The 20,448-nt window shown below is 37.1% G+C and overlaps 2 protein-coding genes across 8 annotated transcripts in view; one reads left to right on the top strand and one right to left on the bottom strand.

Moving 5' to 3' along the window:
• The window catches only part of TFEC (transcription factor EC), a 668,004-nt gene that overhangs the window by 372,332 nt on the left and 275,224 nt on the right, over positions 1–20,448 (top strand). For all 7 annotated transcript variants that reach the window (XR_009520665.1, XM_060020780.1, XM_060020779.1 and 4 more), the window contains exon 4: positions 6,485–6,537. The gene's annotated coding sequence lies outside the window, so the exon portion shown is untranslated. The remainder of the gene's footprint in view (positions 1–6,484; positions 6,538–20,448) is intronic.
• Positions 1–20,448, bottom strand: part of TES (testin LIM domain protein) — a 47,799-nt gene that overhangs the window by 1,545 nt on the left and 25,806 nt on the right. The window contains exons 2-6 of the mRNA XM_060020771.1: positions 20,026–20,111; positions 8,617–8,869; positions 7,103–7,438; positions 5,917–6,132; positions 5,342–5,500 (exon numbers count right to left, since the gene is read on the bottom strand). Of these exons, the coding sequence (XP_059876754.1) occupies positions 5,342–5,500; positions 5,917–6,132; positions 7,103–7,438; positions 8,617–8,869; positions 20,026–20,111 (1,050 nt within the window). The remainder of the gene's footprint in view (positions 1–5,341; positions 5,501–5,916; positions 6,133–7,102; positions 7,439–8,616; positions 8,870–20,025; positions 20,112–20,448) is intronic.

Below are 20,448 nucleotides of genomic sequence, written 5' to 3'. Positions count from 1 at the left end.
GTGTTTGGTTCTAGTGTATTCTATTAGATTGTACATTAGCAATTATAAAAAAAAGTTTTATGATTTTTCCTATACTACCAAATGCTGACAAGGATGTGGAACAATAAGAACTCTCATTCATTGCTGGTGGAAATGCAAAATGGTTCAGCTAATTTGGATGACAGTTTGGCAGTTTCTTAAAATTAAACTTACTCTTATCATACAATCCAACAATCATGCTCCTTGGTATTTACCCAAATGAGTTGAAAACTTACGTCCACACGAAAAACTGCACCTGGATGCTTTATTTGTAATTGCCACAACTTGGAAGATGTCCATCAGTGGGTAAATGGATAAATAAACTATGGTACATTCATACGATTCAGAGCTAAAAAGAAATGAACTGTCAAGCCTTGGAGGAACCTTAAATGCACATTACTAAGTTAAAGAAGCCAATCTGGGAAGGCTACATACTGTATGATTCCAACTATATGACACTCTAGCAAAGGCAAAACTATGGAGAAAATAAAAAGATCAGTGGTTGCCAGGGGTAGGGAGTAGGGGACAGGGAGGTAGGAGAGATGAACAGGCAAAGCACAGAGGGCTTATAGGCCAGTGAAAATATTCTGTATGATACTGCAATGATGGATATATGTCATCTGTCCATTCTATACATTTGTCCAAACCCATGGAATACACATCAACAGTGAACCCTAAGGTAAACTGTGGACTTTGGGTGATTATGATTTATGTCCATGTAGATTCACCCTTGTTAAAAAACGTACCACTCTGGTGAGTGATGTGGATAATGCTCAAGGCGATGCATGTGAGGGGAGTAGGGGGGATATGGGAAATCTCTGTATCTCCTTCACAATTTTGTTGTAAACCTAAAACTGCTCTAAAATATAGGCTTAAAAAAAAGAGATTTTTCGTCACTCACTAAAGCTTTGAAGTGGTAATTTTACCAGTCTTACCTATGACAAATGAGATTATTAATACCACTAATTTCTACACAGTAGTAGATGAAAATCATGTTCAAAGTAATTAAGGACTCAGTCAAAAAATACTGACAGTGTTTGAGAATAATTAGTTTGCACTAAAAATATAACTTGTAGTTAACTGGCTTCTGTCATGTCGTAATTTATGTATAATCTAATATCATGGAACATTAACACTTACATTCCATATACCATTCAGTGTACATGTATGTTATGTACAAATAAACATGACATACACACATCCACAAACACACATAATTTTCTTCTTTAGTTGGACATGTATAGAAAGAAAATGAATGAGTAACTGGCAATATTACAGCAGAAAACAAAACTACCCAGTTGAGAGCTCCAAAACACTAGATAGTTCATATGCCTTCTTGTTTATATATATTATAAATCAATGTGTCTAAAGTTTTTGTTTTAAATATTTTATAACAAATGAAGAAACCAACAAGATTGTCCAGCATTACATCAAAGTGACTAATCTTCCACACCCTTGGTCTCTTAATGTGATTGTCAGGAATTCCTGAGAGATGCGGGTGGGTGGGTTGAGGAAGGTCATTTAGCCTAAGCCTTCTTACTTGAAAAGACCTGAAAGTGTGGCTGCCACTCAGTGGGTGAACTGGCTTAGGGTGTGAAGTGAGGCCTTGTTATAAATATTCACTTCAGACCCGCAATATACTTTCCATATTTTTTAGAACTACAAGGCTTCTAATTACAGAGATTGTAGCTCCTTAATTCACAGGTTATGTCAACCCAATCTTCCCTGAGAAGCAAGGGAGATACTCTCTTTGCATTATCGATCCACTATTCCTGAATACAACAAAAATGAGTGTTTTGATTACAAACATACTCCTAATTTGTAGCTGCACCATGCAAGCAATTGCTTTTGTGTATATTCATTTTTTATAGCTTTGTAATTTATTTAGAATGTTGCCCTTTGTTGTTTTCTATATTTCATATTATTTTTTCAATATTTTAAAACTTGTTTGTGTACAATAGAAGCATTTCACACTCAAGTTTTTATTCCCTTGATCTTAGACCATGATCTACCTTCTTTATCTCAGCCCTCTCATGTTTGTAGATCTTTTTATAATTTTTCAAAACTCACATTTTCATTTGTAATTAAAAAAAAGTGATAACTACTGTTCAACTGCACATAAAACTAAGGAAATTGTTTTGGTAAAAAAAAAATAATTAGCACACTGAATGGTATAGGAATTTAGGGTTTGTTGTGGGCTTCATGAAATTTAGTTTTATTAATAATTTGATTGCCGTTCATCCCAAAGTCTGACATGATCCCAGGTAAAAACTACCAATCCCTCATTCTTCATAGATCTGAAAGCTGCCCAGGTCCCAACCAAAGGTCTGGAGACTCCAGGACCAGTCAGGGAGATGATGTACTTCACCACTTTCTGCTTGGCATTAGATTTTTCCTGCATTCTTTTTTTTTTTTTTTTTTTTTTTGCGGTACGTGGGCCTCTTAACTGTTGTGCCCTCTCCCGTTGCGGAGCACAGGCTCCAGACGCGCAGGCTCAGTGGCCATGGTTCATGGGCCTAGCCGCTCCGCAGCATGTGGGATCTTCCCGGACCGGGGCACAAACCCGTGTCCCCTGCATCGGCAGGCGGACTCTCAACCACTGCGCCACCACGGAAGCCCTTTCCTGGATTCTTAATTAAACCGCTAATAATTCAATAAGTTCTTATTTCCTTCAATCCCTCCTACTTTTTATTTATTTGTATACACAATATAAAATTAATAATGACACTTGTAATGTGCTCTCTAGCAGGAGGATCCTGTGAAATCTCAGAGATGTGAATTCTGGGGGTGGCCATTTGAGACTAGAATTCCAGAGACTATGAAGAGACAAACTAAGTTATTTCTCATTTTCCTCCTTCCACGTTAATTTTTTCCTCAGAAAAGCCCTGTTTTGAATTGGGTTCTTGGCTTCAGGTCTAAAAATAATTTGTATACTCACTCCTTTTTTTTTTTCTTTTTAAGATTAAAAGATCTAAGCAGATCAATTCCCTGAACTAGATAATCTTCCAATTTTTATATCATTTAGCATGTTGCATGGGTACCTCTCTTTGCTATCAGCTAAGGTTTATTCAGGTGATGGATAGATATGTTCATTTTAATATTAAGCAAATGGCAATAGTGTATCTTACTGAGAAAGTAAACCTTCTAAAAGAAATCATGCCATATTATAAAGCTAAATAATTTAGAGATTCTCATTCTCTTTTTAATCATATCTGTGGTTATTCCTCTCCAATGATTATTGCAATGCAATGGAAAGAAGCTTGTAACAGTAAAGGAGCTTCATCTGTTTACAGCTTTGTTCTATAAATATCTGAGTACCTACTGTGTTGTTCTAGTGTTGGAAATAGAACAGGAAAAAAGCAGACAAAATCCCTGCCCTCATGGAGTTTACATTCTATTCCTTGAAACCAAGGTAACATACCTGTAATGTGTAAAATGCACATTATGATAATCTTCTTCTGTAGAGAAATTGTTGCAACAACATTTAGAGAAGCGTTTTTTTTTTAGCTAAATGACGTATCAGGCCATATGATGATTCAACATCTTATCCTCAGGTATAAGGAAGGTCCATGTTGACCCCCAAAGCAAATGAGAAATGTTAAAACACAAGTCAGTCACTCAAACATTTCCTAAGTACGAACACTGAGGGTGTGAAAATAAAGAGGCAAGCTCTATCCTCCAGCTGTTTACAGTCTGGTGGAAGAGACAGATGAATGATATTAACAATTACACACACGTGGGCAAGCATACACAGAGTCCTGTGGGAAGAGAGGCATCCAGCCTAGCCAGAGAGAAAGGGGTGGAGCTTGGGGTAGGGAATCAGGAAAGGTGTTCTGGAAAAAAGTTAAGCCTAAACTGCGTCTGGAGGAATGTGCAGGCACAGTCAAGTAAAACAGGGAGGGAATTCCCTGGCGGTCTAGTGATTAGGACCCAGCGCTTTCACTGCCGCCGGGGGTCTGGGTTTGATTCCTGGTTGGGGAACTAAGATCCGACAAGCTGTGTGGCGTGGCCAAAAAAAAAAATTATAAATAAATAAGTTAAAAAAACAACAGGGACTAGGAGGACATATCAGACAAAGGAATTAGTGTGAGCAGAAGACAAAGCACAGTGTATAAACTATGAAATGCAGGTAACTTGGGAAATGTATGATTTGGGTTAGATAACTAGTAGAAATGGCTGGACAGATAAGAAGGGGCTGGATCTATTAAGCAAAGGCTTAATGATCAGATTTTCATTTTAGAAAGATTATCTTCCATCTTTATGGAAGGTGGCTTTGAACAAGAAGAATGGAAGTGGGGAGGCCAAATTTGAGGTCACTACAATAATCCAAACAACAAAAAAATAAAGATCTGAAGTAGAGTAGTTGTAACTGTGAGAGTCTGAGATATATCGATGAGGCAGAGTTGATAGAAGATGACAGCTGATAGATTATATCTGGGGGCAGTGGGTAAAGGTTGAAAACTGGCACTGACACCAAAACTTCTTACCGTATTTTTATTGTATCATACTCCGAGAACTATACATAATAAATATGTCATTTTATTCCTTAGCTAGGAGTCTCCTCTACTTGATAGCTCAGGGAGATCTTTAACTAGTACTTATTTATCTGCATATAAAGTAAACATCTATCCTTTTAATACCCCCTGGGTTATAAGCTTTACCACATATGGCCAACTCTTTCTTTATCTACTCTTTATTTAATTTATCTATCTCTGGGCAATCATTCAACAGAAGCTCTGTGTAAGCAGGGTGTATGTGTGTGTGTGTGTGTGTGTGTGTATATATATATATATATATATATATATGTACTTTCACATTAAATATTTGAATGTTTGGCTCATGCAAATAAATATAAATATGCAAGTCAAATTTTGTTATATATATAAATTCAATGAGAGTTTAAGAAATAGGCACTGTACAATCTACAGGTAGCAAAAACAAAGCCACAGTGGGTGATCTGGTAACAAGAACAGAAATATAAACATTAAAATAGAACTAAAGCAATATGAAAAGCCCCTAAATACCTTAATTTAAGTGAAATCTGATCTGTATGATGAGAATCAATCAATCTCACTCCCATTAAGGAACTTTTTTTTGGTGGGGATTTGATTATCAAGTAGCAGTTTATAGTGTAAACTGCACAGGTAGAATCTTGAGGTGGTTCATCCTAGTCAGTGCATGTATTGTTTTGAATTACCTGGATTTTAACACCCTACGGTAGGAATCACGTGTTTCCTACTTAAGAGTAGTGCTCTCTGTTTCTCCTTTGTAGGAGGCTTAAATAAGGCAGGTCAAGGCTACCACATCCCAAGATGTCTCTTACCACAGCATGGTTCTTCACATAGCAGGGCTTGCACACGGGCTTGTCATTGACCATCACGTATATTTCCCCAGCTAGGATGTTGTCACAGTCAAAGCAGCAGAAGTGTTTCAGATGCCAGTTCTGGTTTTCTGCCTGGGTATACTCATTGCTGAATATTAGCTGGGAAGAGGATAAAAATAAGATCAATCATGTTTTTTCCTTTTTACTACAAATAACCAAGCTAGGTTCTTTAGATCAATAAGGGATTTAGATCCACAAGGAATATCAGTCAACTTTTTGGGGTGTGAAGTCTGAAAACAACCGAAAGCTTGAACTTGGGTGATTATTTAGTTTAGTTCAAATCAATCTTTTACGTTTCTGGACAGTATTTCATTAGGTAAGTCAGTTAACATGGACACTCAGAATGACTGAAATTAAAAGTTTTTTTCATTCAACTTCTTTGGATATAAATAAAGCAACTAATGCTTGGTTAATTCATCTTACCTTCTCGCTAAGGGTGGCCTGGTTACCATGGTGGAGAAACCATAGATGGGTGCAAAAAGGAGCCTGCATTTAGGTGGCCCCAGAGAACATACCTCATCACAGCCAGCACACCGGGGTTTCTCACTGTCACAGTAATGTCTGCCACAGTACAGCTTGCCATTCTTCCAGAAATAAATCATGTCAACCAGGAGTTCATGGCACGTACTGCAGACGAAACAAGCTGGGTGCCACAGTTTATCGTAGCCGGCCCTTTCAGCATAGATGGCTGGGTCTCCTTCCTTCATACTCAGTTTGCAGCAGTAGCAGGACTGAAAGCGAAACCAGCCAAAACAATCTAGTCATCCTAAGACTGGCATTTCTCATCAACAGTTTTAGTAGGAATTCAGAGAAACCACTTTCAAGAGAAATAATTTCTACTGAAATCAGTAATTTGTCCATGTAGGCAATATGGTGTTAGTATTTGTGAAAAGGAATCTCTAGGCTTTCTCCAGCTTCCCCAAACCTAATTCTTGCACCCTGTGTGTAACAGAGCACTGTTTTCTGAATTAAAGCTGCTTATGGAAAAAGGCTAATAGTAATTTTCACTTCAATTTTAGTAGTTCTCTCAAAAATGACTACTTTAGAAATTATTGTACTTTTTTCTTCTTTTTTTTAACACAGGACTAAGCCTTGTTGGTTGATGTGCTAACGGGATCTGTGAGAAACACATTACAGTAAGTTTAGTTCTTATTTTTTGTTCATCTGTGTCACAATTTGCTTTTACTTTCAAGGCATTAAAAAAAAGACTTCAATATCCCTCTCTAGAGAGACTTTTTAAACGTATGATTGACCATATAGCCACATAAATTTAAGTTTGAATTTTAGGCATGTTCTCACAAGCAAAACTGAATTAACCTAAGCATGTATTATTCTTATTTATGGGAAGAGATAGACAATTAACATCAAAATTATGTTTAGAAACAGACTGTAGATTGTATGTTGTATTCCAGCACGACACCAATGCTAACTGCTATGTATACATAAAACTCACAATTATCTTCGGCAACAGATAATCAGAAAACCTGGCTTTAGACCAAGGCTTCAAACATGGTAGATAATTCTCTAAAATAAGCCTAAACTGAATTATAATTCAATTTATTTCCCTCATCTACTCCCTTTTGGAAACAGAGTAACTGTATTCCTCCCCGTCGGCCCCGCCCCCCCACCAGCCATTCAAAGAAATGGAATGAACCTGTAAAATATACCAATTGGCCCAACATGGTGACTGTTATCACTTACATACTGAGTTCTTTTGTGTTCGGCTGATTTGTCCTCCATGGCCCCTACCGCTGTCGTGGTGCTTCTATCCCCTCCAGGAATGTATGTTTTATTGGGCCCTTGAGCGTTCATGTCACAGGGTAGTTTGACATCTCCTACTCCCAGAGCCTCGCTCTTATATTTCTTCACAAACTGCTCCATCTCCTTCACCTCTTTGGGAGACAACTCATGGCACTTTGAAGGGTCCTGGTCATGAGCAGGGAGTTGCTTTGCCAACTGCTTCTTCCGGTACTGCGCCCCCTCTGAGCCTGCCACTGGCTGCTTCTCTTTGGGCAGCATCTGCATGTACTGCCTGGCCTAGACCACAAGGAGACCGGTGTTAACTGGGAGATGCCTTGGCCATCATATAAATGATATTTTACAACACTCATTAGAATCAAAATACTGAAGAAAGAAGTCAGTTTTATCCATTACTAACAATTGATCTTCATAATATTAATATCTTGAGATGTTAACACGTTAAAAATGGTACAATAAATAGATTGAGGTCAGTAAAAATGAACACATTTTTCTTCATGAAATTAAAGCTTTTCTCTTTTCCAGTTTCTTTTAATGTTTACATGTGCTAAAATCACTTTGCTGTACACCTGAAACTAACACAACATTGTAAATCAACTATACTCGAATAAAAATTTTAAAAAACAAACCAAAAGGGCTTCCCTGGTGGCGCAGTGGTTGAGAGTCCGCCTGCCAATGCAGGGCACTCGGGTTCGTGCCCCAGTCCAGGAAGATCCCACATGCCGCGGAGCGGCTGGACCCGTGAGCCATGGCCGCTGAGCCTGCGCGTCCGGAGCCTGTGCTCCGCAACGGGAGAGGCCACAACAGTGAGAGGCCCGCGTACCACAAAAAAACCCCCCAAAAAACCAAAAAAACACAACTGTATAGTTGCAAGAGAATACAATTTTTTAGGCAGCATGTTTAGAATGGTCTAAGGATCATCAGTATTTTCATCACTATAAGAAAATGATATCACAAGATTCACTCTTATGATTTAACTAACCTTCTTAAAAGATTTCCAAACGTCTCCTCTAGTTGTTGTATTAGTGGAAGTACCTTGACACAAAATTGCATTTTTTTGCCTTACATAGTAAAAGAAATATAGTGTTGAACATCTTTTGAATTATAAAAAATGAAAGAAAATTCTATTCTTTAGATATTCTTAACTATCTTAAGAGAAATCTTCTCAAGAGTAACATAGAAGTTCCTAGATTTATACAAAACATCTGTTTTTCATTTAATTATTGAAAATGTCAGACCATTTCTTTGAATAAGTTAACACAGATTATCTAGGTAGTCAAAAATTCTATGAGGTATCTAATCTTACTTTCAAAAGACCAATAGGAGTTGTAAGTCAAAGTAATGGGGACCCCAGAAAAATAATAGACCTGAGGTCGATTAGGGTCACTAAAGGAATTGCCCTAAATAAGTAGCCCATGAACTTTAATACCAGGACTTCCCATCCCCTTATTATTTACCAATGCCTGATTCTGGACAGGAGGAGCCCATTCATAGGTAACTGTGTTGATGGAGACATTCTTCTTGGCAGCAACTGGATTGGTCAGTATCATAACATTGCGTTTATACATGGGAATTCCATCTGATTTTAGCTTTGCAATCAGGGTGGTATACTTGGTGTCTTCAAAAAGTTTCCCCACTTTTCGATCCTCTTCATTGCTCAAGAGGACATCATGCTCTTCTTGGCCACACTTGCAGTTACGACATATTTTTCTATAATTTTGGAGATAAGTAGGCAATGATTAATTAGATCTAATCAGTCATACATATATAGTTCAAAATATAATTTTACAAATATTCCACATAATGGTATGCAAAGTCAAGTCTTGGGGAGGGTGAGGAGATTACAAGTAGCCATCCATAAATTTAAACAAGGAAACATATAAATGCATCTTCGCTTTATAAGACTTTGAAAAAAGTTAGGTTTTGATTAAAAAGTGCATGCTCAAGGGGGCATGTCTGAGGATAACCCCATCTGGTATTCCTCATTCTCTCAACCAGATATATAAATAAAACAAAATCACCAAAAAACTATCAGAGTAAGCAGTTTCATATTTTACTGCATGATAACAGCCATTGCCCATGGGTTTTTGTTTTTGTTTTTGTCCCTAAGTGAGAGAGAAGGAGGTTGATATATCCTTTTCTGATCAAGGACGGTAATCCAAGATTTAGGTTTAGCTTTTATCATTTCCTTTCTGTCCCCTTTCCAATTTCCTTTCCTCTCTTTTCTCATGTTCTATTTCCTTTCTCCTTTCTCTTTCCTTCCCTTTCCTTCCCCCTTCTTTTATTTCTTCAAACACGTAGTGATCACCTATCATGCGCTCCCTTATGTATAAGAAGACAGATAAAGTCTCTGGCCTTCTTATAGTTGAAGGACACCAACTCCCTTCCCCAGACTGGTCTGGCATGTAATCTTTCATTCATGCAATGTATATGAGTGTCCATGTGCCAAGCAATGAACTTGATAGTAGGACATAATAGTGAAAAAATTAGGCCCAGTCTCTGACATTCTAGAACTTACCACCTGGTGGGGAGACAGATATTAAACAAATACACACACATACAAACACACACACACACACACACACACACACACACACCCCTATAATTGCATTTGTGATAAGAAAGAAAAGTACAGGATACTTTGAGAGGGTATAATTTTTTTATTTTTTTAATTTTAATTTATTTATTTATTTTTTTGCGGTACGCGGGCCTCTCACTGTTGTGGCCTCTCCCGTTGAGGAGCACAGGCTCTGGACATGCAGGCTCAGCAGCCATGGCTCACAGGCCCAGCCGCTCCGCGGCATGTGGGATCTTCCCATGCAGGGCATGAGCCCGTGTGCCCTGCATCGGCAGGCGGACTCAACCACTGAGCCACCAGAGAAGCCCGAGAGGGTATAATTTTGACTTAGAACTGGTAAGGAGAGGACTCCATAAGAACATTACTCCATAAGAAAGTGACATTTACGTTGAGGTCTGAAGGATGTGTAAAACAGGTGTGAATTGTGTATGTGTGTGTATTTGAGAAGAGGTAATGAAAGGAGAAGAAAAGCCTCCAGACATTCTGGGTAGAAAGAGTATTTGTGGTGGTCCTGAATTAGGAAAGAGATTGTGCCCTTAGGTCCCATGATCAGATAAGTCTGGTATGACTACAGTGAGGTAAGTAAATGGGGTGGTGACAAGGTTGGAGAGGTAGGCAAGCCTGAGATCATGCAGGGGCTTCTAGGGCACATTAAGAAATTTGGCTTTCATTATAAGAGCAATCAGGAAGCACAGAAGGCTTTTAAGTAATGGAATAACATGATTAGATCATTTTCAAAAATTGTAATACTTGTCACATGGAGAATGAATTAGGGGTAGACATAATTGAAAGTAGGGAGACCAGTTAACATGTCAATGGTGCATCCAATTTGCAATGGCAAGGTTCTAAATAACAGAGATTCTACTGCTTCTTCGCAAGTGGAATTTACAACTTGGATGGTTATTGTTTTGGCCTGGGTAAGATGTGTAATAGCTTGGACTAGATTATTTGATGTTGGAGATAAAAAGAAAGGAACAAATTTAAGATATCCTTGAATGTGAAACTGACTAAACTTTGTGCATATAGTGATGGTGAAGGGAAGGTCCAGTCTGTTAAAAAATGAACCTAGGTTTCCAGGATGAGTAAGTTGGTGAAAGGAATTAATTTCTTAGATCGTAAAAGCAAAAGAACAGATCTGAGGTATGGGGCAAAAGGTTGGTGAAAGTTATCCAAAACTGAAATAATAAGTTTGAAATGCCTATGAGACAGGGTAAAGATATCAAGTAGATTATAGGATATATAGATCTAGTGTTAAAAACTGCAGCCTGATAGAAAATATAAGTTCGGAAGTCAGGGAGTTAATTGAACAGGTCACTTTCACTTCCTGGGGGAAGAGCAGAGGAAGAAGATGAGGACTCAGGAAGGAGTCTGGTAAAGGAGCAGAAGCTGGAAAAGGTGACAGAGGAAAACAGAGGAGTAGAGAGACTTTGTGGGGTTAAAAACATATACTGGTACTAAAATACAGGGCAATGATAGCATATAAGTTAGAGGGAGGAATCTGAGTTTTAAAAAAACATTCTAATATCCTTATATTGTTCAGGAAGATACTGAAGATATAGATTAACATTAGAGGTTAAACATGTATGTTAAAATATCTAGATAACTAAAGAAAGAAATGTAATTTCTAAACTAAAAGAAAAAGGAATGAAAGTATAACGATGTAATTAGTCAAATAAGAGAGGAGAAAAAAATAAATGGAGGCAATTAGGACATGCAGAAAGCAAAAATTAGATGGTTGATATAACCCAAGCATATCAACAGTCACAATAAATGGACCCATTTCTCCAGCTGAAAGATGAAGGCTTTCAGAAGGATAATACAACAAAATTAAGCAATATGCTGTCTGTAAGAAATGCTTAAAGTTTAAACACACAGAAGGATGAAAGTATAAAGATGCAAAAAGATTAACCAGGTAAATGCCAACAAAATGTAAGTTAGATACCTATACGAATATCATACAATTAATGCTTTTTCCTTTAATGACTAATAAAGAGAGTCACTTCATTGTAACAAACATTTAAAAACACTTCTATGATATAACAATTCTGAACTTAATACAACCTAATAACCTAACTTCAACATATATAAGCAAAAGTAACAGAACTATAAGAAATAAATGAACAAACCCATCATTATGGTGAGACTAAAAAAATTAGAAATGAATATTTGAATAACACAATTATCAAGCTTGATCTAACAGACACATAAAAATATCATATCCAGTGATTGGAGAACATATATTCTTTTAATAAGTATTTGAAACACTTTGAAAATCTAAAAGTCTACTATGCCATAGAGCAAGGCTCAAGAAATGCCCAAGGACACATCATCAACCACATTATCTGAACAGAATGCAATTATGTTAGAAATCATCAGCAAAAATGTAACTACAAAGTACTTTTTTTAAAAAGCCTCTTAAAAAATTCAATGTTGAAAGAAAAAATCACAATAGAAATTAAAACCAAAATCATTTTAGGAAAAAAGAAAGCAAAAATATTACTTCCTGAAACTTGTAGAACACAACTAAAGGGATGCTGAGGAGGAAATTTATAGTTAAGGTATGCTCAAATTAGAAAGAAGAATAAAAATTAATAAGCTAAGTGTTTAATTCAGGAAGTTAGGAAAAATTCAGACTAAACCTAAAGTAAAAAAGAAGGAAAATAAAGATAACAGCGGAAACTGATAAGGTAAATGTTTGCTTCCCGTCAGATATAGGAAAAGGATTCAATACATTTCAACATTTCTTCTGATTACATTTTAAAGTAATTTTAGCTGTAGAAGGGAATTAGGATTTTAGAAAGGGTTTCTGGAAAAAAAACCCACAAGACTCAGCATCCATCACACTTAGTGCATTCATTTTAGGATCTGAAGCAAGAAAGCAACCTTGCCATCGTGACTTCATTCATTTTGTCCTGTGGTTACTAACCAGAGCAGTAAGAAAGTTCAAAGAAATACAAGTCATAAGGATTCATCAGAAAGGAAGAAACTAAACTGTTGTTAACCACACATGCTATGACTGATCATATAAAAATGTATCACCATCATTAAGAGTTTAATAAGTCTTATGGATTTAAAATTAATATAAATCATTGGATTTCTCTACATCAGAAAATTAGCAAAAAACAAAACAACTAAAAAACTCTTTGCCAAATAACACATTATTATATAATTATTGATTTTTGTGTCCTGTTTTCTTAAGGTGAGGTATGCAAACTGAAAACATTAGATCTGATTTATACAGTCCCAGAAAGAGAGAGAAAGAAAGAGACAGAGTGTCAGAGATATGAAGGTAGAGAGGCTAAATACTTCCCGTGTGCACACACTGGTCAGAATTCTTTATTTGGTAAGAATTCGCTGAAGAGTTTGCATATTCCAGTTCAGCTATAAAAGACTCTTACATCTGGTTATCTCATACTTCCATCTAGTGGAAAGGAGCATACTATTCTACTACAGTATGTTCTTCATTCTTGTTCTTCAGTTAACAAAAACAATATAATTATACATAAAACTATCACATTGCTTTTGGATCAAGTTTTAAATCACACCTTCCTGAGGGTAAAGAGGTGGGTTGGGAATTTAGTTCTTAATATAGATAAATAGATCCTTATATGGCTGTGAACTATGGCATGCATCCTAATATTAGCAAAGTGGTTCACTAAAGAAGGAAGTAATAATTTTACAAGGATGTGATGAATACTGGAGTTCCTTTGGAAATGTTTATTATCCAGTTCTACACCAGTACAACATGTATGCTATGAAATGAGGGGAGTTAGATTCTAGAATCTGAAAGACAAATAGTAAAAGAGTAAGTGAAATAAAGCCTGCGGGCTTTCTAAAGCATGAACTATACTACGACAAGCTGTAGCATGGTTAAATAAATTATATTTACTGTGAAAATGTTATATAAAAGAGGTATATTAACCAGTGATATAATAGCCATCTCTATATTTTTTCTTATTTTTCATCTTGGCTATTCTTGGAATATTTACATTCTGAGAAAATCTATATTCCCTGTCCACCCCTTCACCCACCTGAAATACCTTTATTAAAGCAAGAAAAATCAGGTTAAAACACTACACCAATAGCAGCAGTGATGAGGGAAAAAGAAGTAGCTAAAGAAGTCAGACTATGCCTGATTATCAGTTTTCTAAGTGGGGAAAACCTATGATTGACTCATGATAGTTTTGAAAATCCCAATATATTATTAGCCTCATCTGCATCCTAACGCCAGCATGGTAACCTGCAGTAACAGAGCACTTGGCAGGAATGTGACTCAAGAAGGGTAGGATGGTTCTTTTAGTCAGAGTTGTCATCACTGAAGGAGCTGGAATGACCACATCCCTTCCAGACTCCTAATACCATTTCTACAATAAAAAGGGACAGCTACAAACCACTAGGCAAGAAATAAACCCATAAAATCTGGGCCAGGTGCCAAGGGCTATCCATGTGGAAACGTGTGCCATCTACTACTTATCTAGGTTTAAAAAAATGTTTTAAATCCTTTTCTTGGGATTTTAGTCTATAGTGTTTTATATTTGAATCTCCCATATTTAAGTTAAAATTATTTTATTTTTAGAAATATCATTTAAGAACTTTCAAAGTCATCTGGAAACTAGCCAATAAATTTATTAAAAGGAGAATTTTGTTAAGGAACTAGGGAAGAAAGAGATACCATTATCTTTGTATCTAAGAGAAGGCGTGAGGATGAGTGGGACATTTATAATATATTTAATTTCAGTCTAAAATAACCCAGATTCCATCCCTTTTAAGAAAACAAGGAACTTTAAATTTAAATTGGTTTTATGCCAACCGGAAACAAAACAAAAACAGGGCTTAGGTGAGCTCAGTATCCATGTGCTAGGGGCTATGTTTGTAAGGTTTGTAGAGTATCTTTCCTCAGATGATTCACACATAACTTCTGATGATATATGTAGACTTAAATAGTTTATTTTTATTAAATTTATTTGAGCTATTCCAATTCAATAGCAGTTTGGGGGAGTATATAACTCAGTTCCCATACTTAGCACAGTTGTCTTACCTCTAAATCTTCTAAACTGCCCTAAAGCAATTCTCCCCAAGCTCTCCATGGGATGTTAATTAAAGTTATGTGAAGCGAAAAAAGGGTGGGGGGGATTCTGAGTTAAGTTAGTTTAAAACAGTCTTTTTTATGACTTTCTAAAAAAGATGTGAGGGTAGACTGGTAGACTGGGAAGCTCTAAGATGTGGGAGGAGGAGCGTTATTTGTACTAAAAAGTTTTTGTACAATAATGTTTAATGCTGGTAACACATACACATGCAAAGATTAATATGCATGACAAATCAGAACTGTGTTCTCAAAATTTTACATTACAACTTCAGAGTTCTTGAGTTAAGTCCATGAGAGAGAGTACCAAAATTTACCAAAAGCATTGCCTCAGAAAAGTAGATAGATTTACAATTTCAGGCTGAAAGCAGTCAAGAAACTATCCCTCATCTCCTCAATAGAGAAATTATTTTTGTAGTACTATTTGTAAAAATTATTATTTTTCCAAGGCAAGTAGTAGCAACTGGAGTGCTTTGACATGCTGCCAGCAGTCACAGTGATTTAAAGGAATGGTCATGGCACTGCTATAAACCAATAATTTAAAAGAGTTGGAAGCTGCCCTTTTACAACAGGGATATACATATATGGACTTAAGCGTGGGCCTCTGTTATAGAATTCAGCACAAGCATTAATCCATTTATGGTGGGGAATTTTCAGTTTTCAGCCAGCTCTAACCCAATCAGAAATTCTCCGGAGAGATGTATGCTATATTCAAGTAACACTTTTCTTGTAAAATGTAACTCTTTTATTGGAAGGATTTATCAAGGATAAGACAAACAAATAATTATATTACTTATATGATAAAGAACCTGTGGTTCCAATGATATGAAATAATTGGCTATAAACTCTTTGATATCTTAGGTTTCTGCCTTGCATTTCATAAATATTTGTTATCTCTAAATATTACTTAAAAGTGTGCCCAGAAGATAGTAGCTCTTATGTGATGAGTATCAGGTCTCCTCAACCTTTTATTTTTCTCTGGTCTTGTAATTACTGGTGCACTGAAAAAAAAGGAGAGCTCACAGTTAAAATATTATTGTCCACCAAAATATGCCGCAAAAGTGCCACACGTAGGGTGGATAGTCTGGTGCAGTCCACAGTTCACTGGGCAGGAGAGTGTAAAGATGGTTCTGAGTTTCTGTTCTATCCTGTAGAAAGGCGGTGATAAGGAAGGTTTTGGCAAGTTTTGGGTCCAAATTCCAGCTCTGCCATCGATAAGCCTTGCTTAGTAAGTTATTTAACTTTCTTAGTCTTTGACTTCTTGTATATAAAACAGGAATACTACCAGTTATCTCAAAAGGTATTATGAGGATTAGGTACAATCAGGTAAATAAAGCGATAAGCAGAATTTTAAGTCGTCCCATGACCTTCACCCCTGGTGTTATTCCTATTATTATGTTACTTTATATGGCAAAGGGGAGATTATCCAGGTGTGCCTAATCTAATCACAAGAGCCCTTAAAAAATATTGTTTTCTCTGGCTGGGCGTATGAGAGGAATTCAGAGAGATCGAAGGTGCAGAAAGGATTCTAAGCAATGTTGTTGGCTTAGAAGATGGAGGTTGCCAAGTGCTAAGGAATGTGAGTGGCTTCTAGAAGCTGAGAGCAGCCACTGGATGACAGCCAGCAAGGAAACAGGGACCTCAGGCCTACAACCACAAGGAAATGAATTCTACCAACCTGAGGAATGAGCCTGGAGGCAGATTCTGACCCCAGAGTTTCCAGATTAGAGCTCAACCTACCCAACCCTCTGATTTCAGCCTTTTGGGACCCTAAGCAGAGACTCCAGCTAAGCTGCCTAGACTTCTGATCTAAAGCATAAACGGATATTGAGTTAATTAACAGGTGTTATTTTAGCCTGCTAAATTTGTAGCAATTTGTTATGCAGCAACAGAAAACTATTATAAGTGCTTATTGGTGTGTGACACAGAAGATGTTCATGTATTATATTTCTTATAATAACTAATAGGCTCAAACAAGTCATTTTTAACTCCCTTGGGTTTTAGTTCTTTGATCTGTAAAATGAGGTTTGGCTAGCTAAGTTACTAGTCCCACTCTAAACTTCCATACATCTAACAGTTCATTTTCAGCTTTTTACAACTTTCGAGACACACCTTGAATAGACAGTCATGCCTGTTGGATCTCTTCCACTCACTCTCTAGATCCATTCTGCACAGTACCCTGTGTTGTGCCCTAGGAGGCTGACCCCTAAGGACTGAAGCAGTGTGTTACCCTGTCCCCAGCAATGGAAAGCACCAGCAGGAAGTCTAAGTGATGAAGAAAATGAGGTCCGAGTATTTATTTCCCGGCTTCCTACAAGTGTACAAGGTGCTAAGGGGGGAAATGATTTACTTTACTTGGGAGTGTGTGGAAGCAGGGACAGAGGGTGCTATGGACTGAACTGTGTCCCTCCCCAAATTCCTATGTTGAAGCTGTAACCCCCAATGTGACTGTATTGGGAGACAGAGCTTTTAGGAAGTAAAGTTAAATGAGATCATAAGGGTGGGGTCCTAATCTGATACAATTGGTGGCCATATAACAAGAGGAAGAGAGAGATCTTTCTCTCTCTCTATGTACACACACAGAGAAAAGGACATGTGAGGACACAGTCACAAGGTGGTCATCTACAAACCAGGAAGTGGTTCTGGTGAGGATGCTTTGATCAACCATGCTGATGCTTTGATATTGGACTTCTAGCCTCCAGAACTGTAAGACAATAAACTCCTGCTGTTTAAGCCACCAGTCTATGGTATTTTGCTATAGAAGCCTGAGCTGACTAATACAGGGAGCAAAGAACTTCTCAGAGATAGTGCTTGGGCTAAGACTTGAAGAGAACAGGAAGGACTTTTTGTTTCCAGGTGGTGAGATGTAGGGTCTTTCCAGGCAAAGGGAACATGAGGCAAGGCACAGAAATTTCAGGAAACAGCATGTGTCTAAGTAGTTGAAGCACAAATGCCTGAAATGGGAGGGGAGGCTGGAACAGTAGCAGAGGCCAGATATTGAGGTTTAACATCAAAGGCCAAAGACTTCGCTTAAAGGATCAACTCCAGTGGGAAAACACTGAAGGTTCTTAAGCTATTGGGAAGTACATAATAGTATCCATTTTCAAAAGGCCATTCTTGTGGCTGCATAGAAGGCCACACTAATAACAGTGAAGAATAATTAGGCTCTGATTTTCACAATGTGCTCCATGAGGCCCTAAGGGTCTCAGAAGTCCAGGGTCACCGTGAAGATGGAGGAGGAAGCTAAGTGGACAGGATCCTGAGACCCCATGTCCACTTCAGTCCCAGCCCTGAAGTTCTGTGGCCCTGGACCATACCTGGAATCTTTGTTACACTCAGGACAACCAGCCTTAGAAAGTCTGTAAAAGGTCTTCAAAGACTGTACTGAAAATGGCTCATCTGGAGGTAAAGGCACTTACCCTCAAGCCTTCCAGTTGTGGTGAAAAGGTCAAGGAATTATAAAAAATTCTGAGAAATGTGTCTGGAATGCCAGGAATAAGACAGCACTACTAAGTAACACCATTTGGACAGACTATATAAACCCAAGTTAGATTAGAGGCCATGACAAAGCCCTAGTCTTTTATGGCTCTTAGCAGATTCTCAGACAATACCCAGGTAAGGAGATGAGATTGTGTGGAAAAATTAAAATAAATAAGTGATTTTCATGCCATAGATATCTGTTCTTATCTGACATTTTTATCTGAAAATATCAGATGATAGTTATCTATAATACAAAAATAACATAGAGCAAATAAGAACTACTATAAACTAACCTGCTTTAGAGAAAAGACGCCATCACTTAGGAATGAGCTTTAAAAATCTCATCAGCAGTTTTTGGCAAATGTATAGTCAAACTAAAAAGAGTATATTTTAAGACTGTGAAGCAAGCACTGTGCCCAGCAGAGGGCAGTGCAGCTCTCCACAAAACTCAGTACAAATGAGAGTCGCGCTCACATTAGGAGCTGAAATATTCTAATCCATGAAAACTATTTTGTGTCTAGTGACTTTACCTTTCTAAAACGTGACAGACATATTGACCAACTGCTATGTCCCTTGAAGAGGCAGCACAGGAACAGCTATTAAAGTCCTGTAAATTTGAAATTCCCTGGAACATATTAGCTCCTTCCAGATAAAGAACTGTATCATCATTTGGGGAGGGCTAAGGTTTTCCTTTGCCTTCACTATTTAAAACAACTGTCTTTGTTTCCTAAAACTTACTAAATAAATGAGCTTTTAAAAGAGGCTAATATCCCAAATTTTATTTTACATTCTCCTTTAACTTGCACTGTATACAACCTCAATAGCTGAGGACATTTTTTATTCTAGAGCATTTCCTATGGAAATACGCAGTACAAAAGTGGCTCTCAAGTAAGATTCATTCCAACAGGCAGCTTCCATCCTAATAATGTACGGTTGATCGTTTTAATATTTTTCTTCTAGCAATATTGTGCTAATTCTAACTTTGAACAGACTTATAAACTACTATTACGGTCTTGACAGCCGCTGATGAACATTTATGTTCTTCAAAAGAACAGGTTTAAAATACCAATTTTAGGTTTATATGATGTATGATAATTTTTTTTAAAACATGCAAATAAGAGCTATACAAAATACACATTTTTGATCCACTAACATTCATCCTCCACATGTAGGCACTTGATTCAAACAAAAACAATGGCGATGAATTATTTTTTTAAACTCAAGTGTTTCAAAGTTTTTCAGTAGTAAATTTACAGCTGAAAATTTTGGAAAGACCTAGATTCAAGTCAATTTCCTGAGAACTAGGACATGACTGCTCAATTCATCATATTTATTGTTTATCGCAAATGTACAGATGAGATGTGCAGTTATACGTTTTTAACAAAAGAATAACTAATAAATAGTCCTTCAAGATTACCACAAAATAGTCCTTCAAGATTACCACAAACTTATTTGCCACTCAGAAAAGAGACGTATTCAGTATTTCAGTCTCATAGGGAAACTGAAGAACAGCAAATAAATCAAACAATTCTAAATATAGTTACTATGGCCCAATTAGCTCGAATAATGATGGGAAGTCAGAATAGCTTTACTTCTTAGAAAAGAATATAACAGAGCCACAACTTAGCAACCATGCTGGGTAGCCTGTAAGCGATCTCTGCTGTCTGAGGAAGCAGTGACAAAAAGCAGGAATTACTATTGTGGTTGTGGTTTTCAAAACATTACCTCCAGAAGTGCAGTTCGAACCCCTCACATTTTCCTTTGCATTTTAAACAGGGGGCTCCAAATCCTTGCTCATGTCCTAAGCCCATCTGTTAAAGAGAAAACAACGTGAACCTGTTATTACATTTTTTAAAAAAAAATCTTAAAAAATTCAATAAATTATACCTTTAATTCCATTTACCACTCCTGTTGATATAACTTGCAAATAAATCTTTTATGAGTGTCACATTGTTTAGTCAGTGATGACACCCAGGTACACTAAATGGCGATTCCAAGTACACACACAACATACTTTGTATTCTTATTGCTTTTTTTCATGAATAGAAAAGCATTAGAATACAACTACATAGAAGACTACAAATATTGCAAGTGACAAAAAGTCATGAATTCATCTCTTTGGCCACTTCATGCCCTGTATACAATAGA

This window comes from Delphinus delphis, chromosome 9, assembly GCF_949987515.2.
Source record: "Delphinus delphis chromosome 9, mDelDel1.2, whole genome shotgun sequence".
Classification (NCBI taxonomy): domain Eukaryota; kingdom Metazoa; phylum Chordata; class Mammalia; order Artiodactyla; family Delphinidae; genus Delphinus; species Delphinus delphis.
This window is presented reverse-complemented; position numbering and strand designations above follow the sequence as displayed.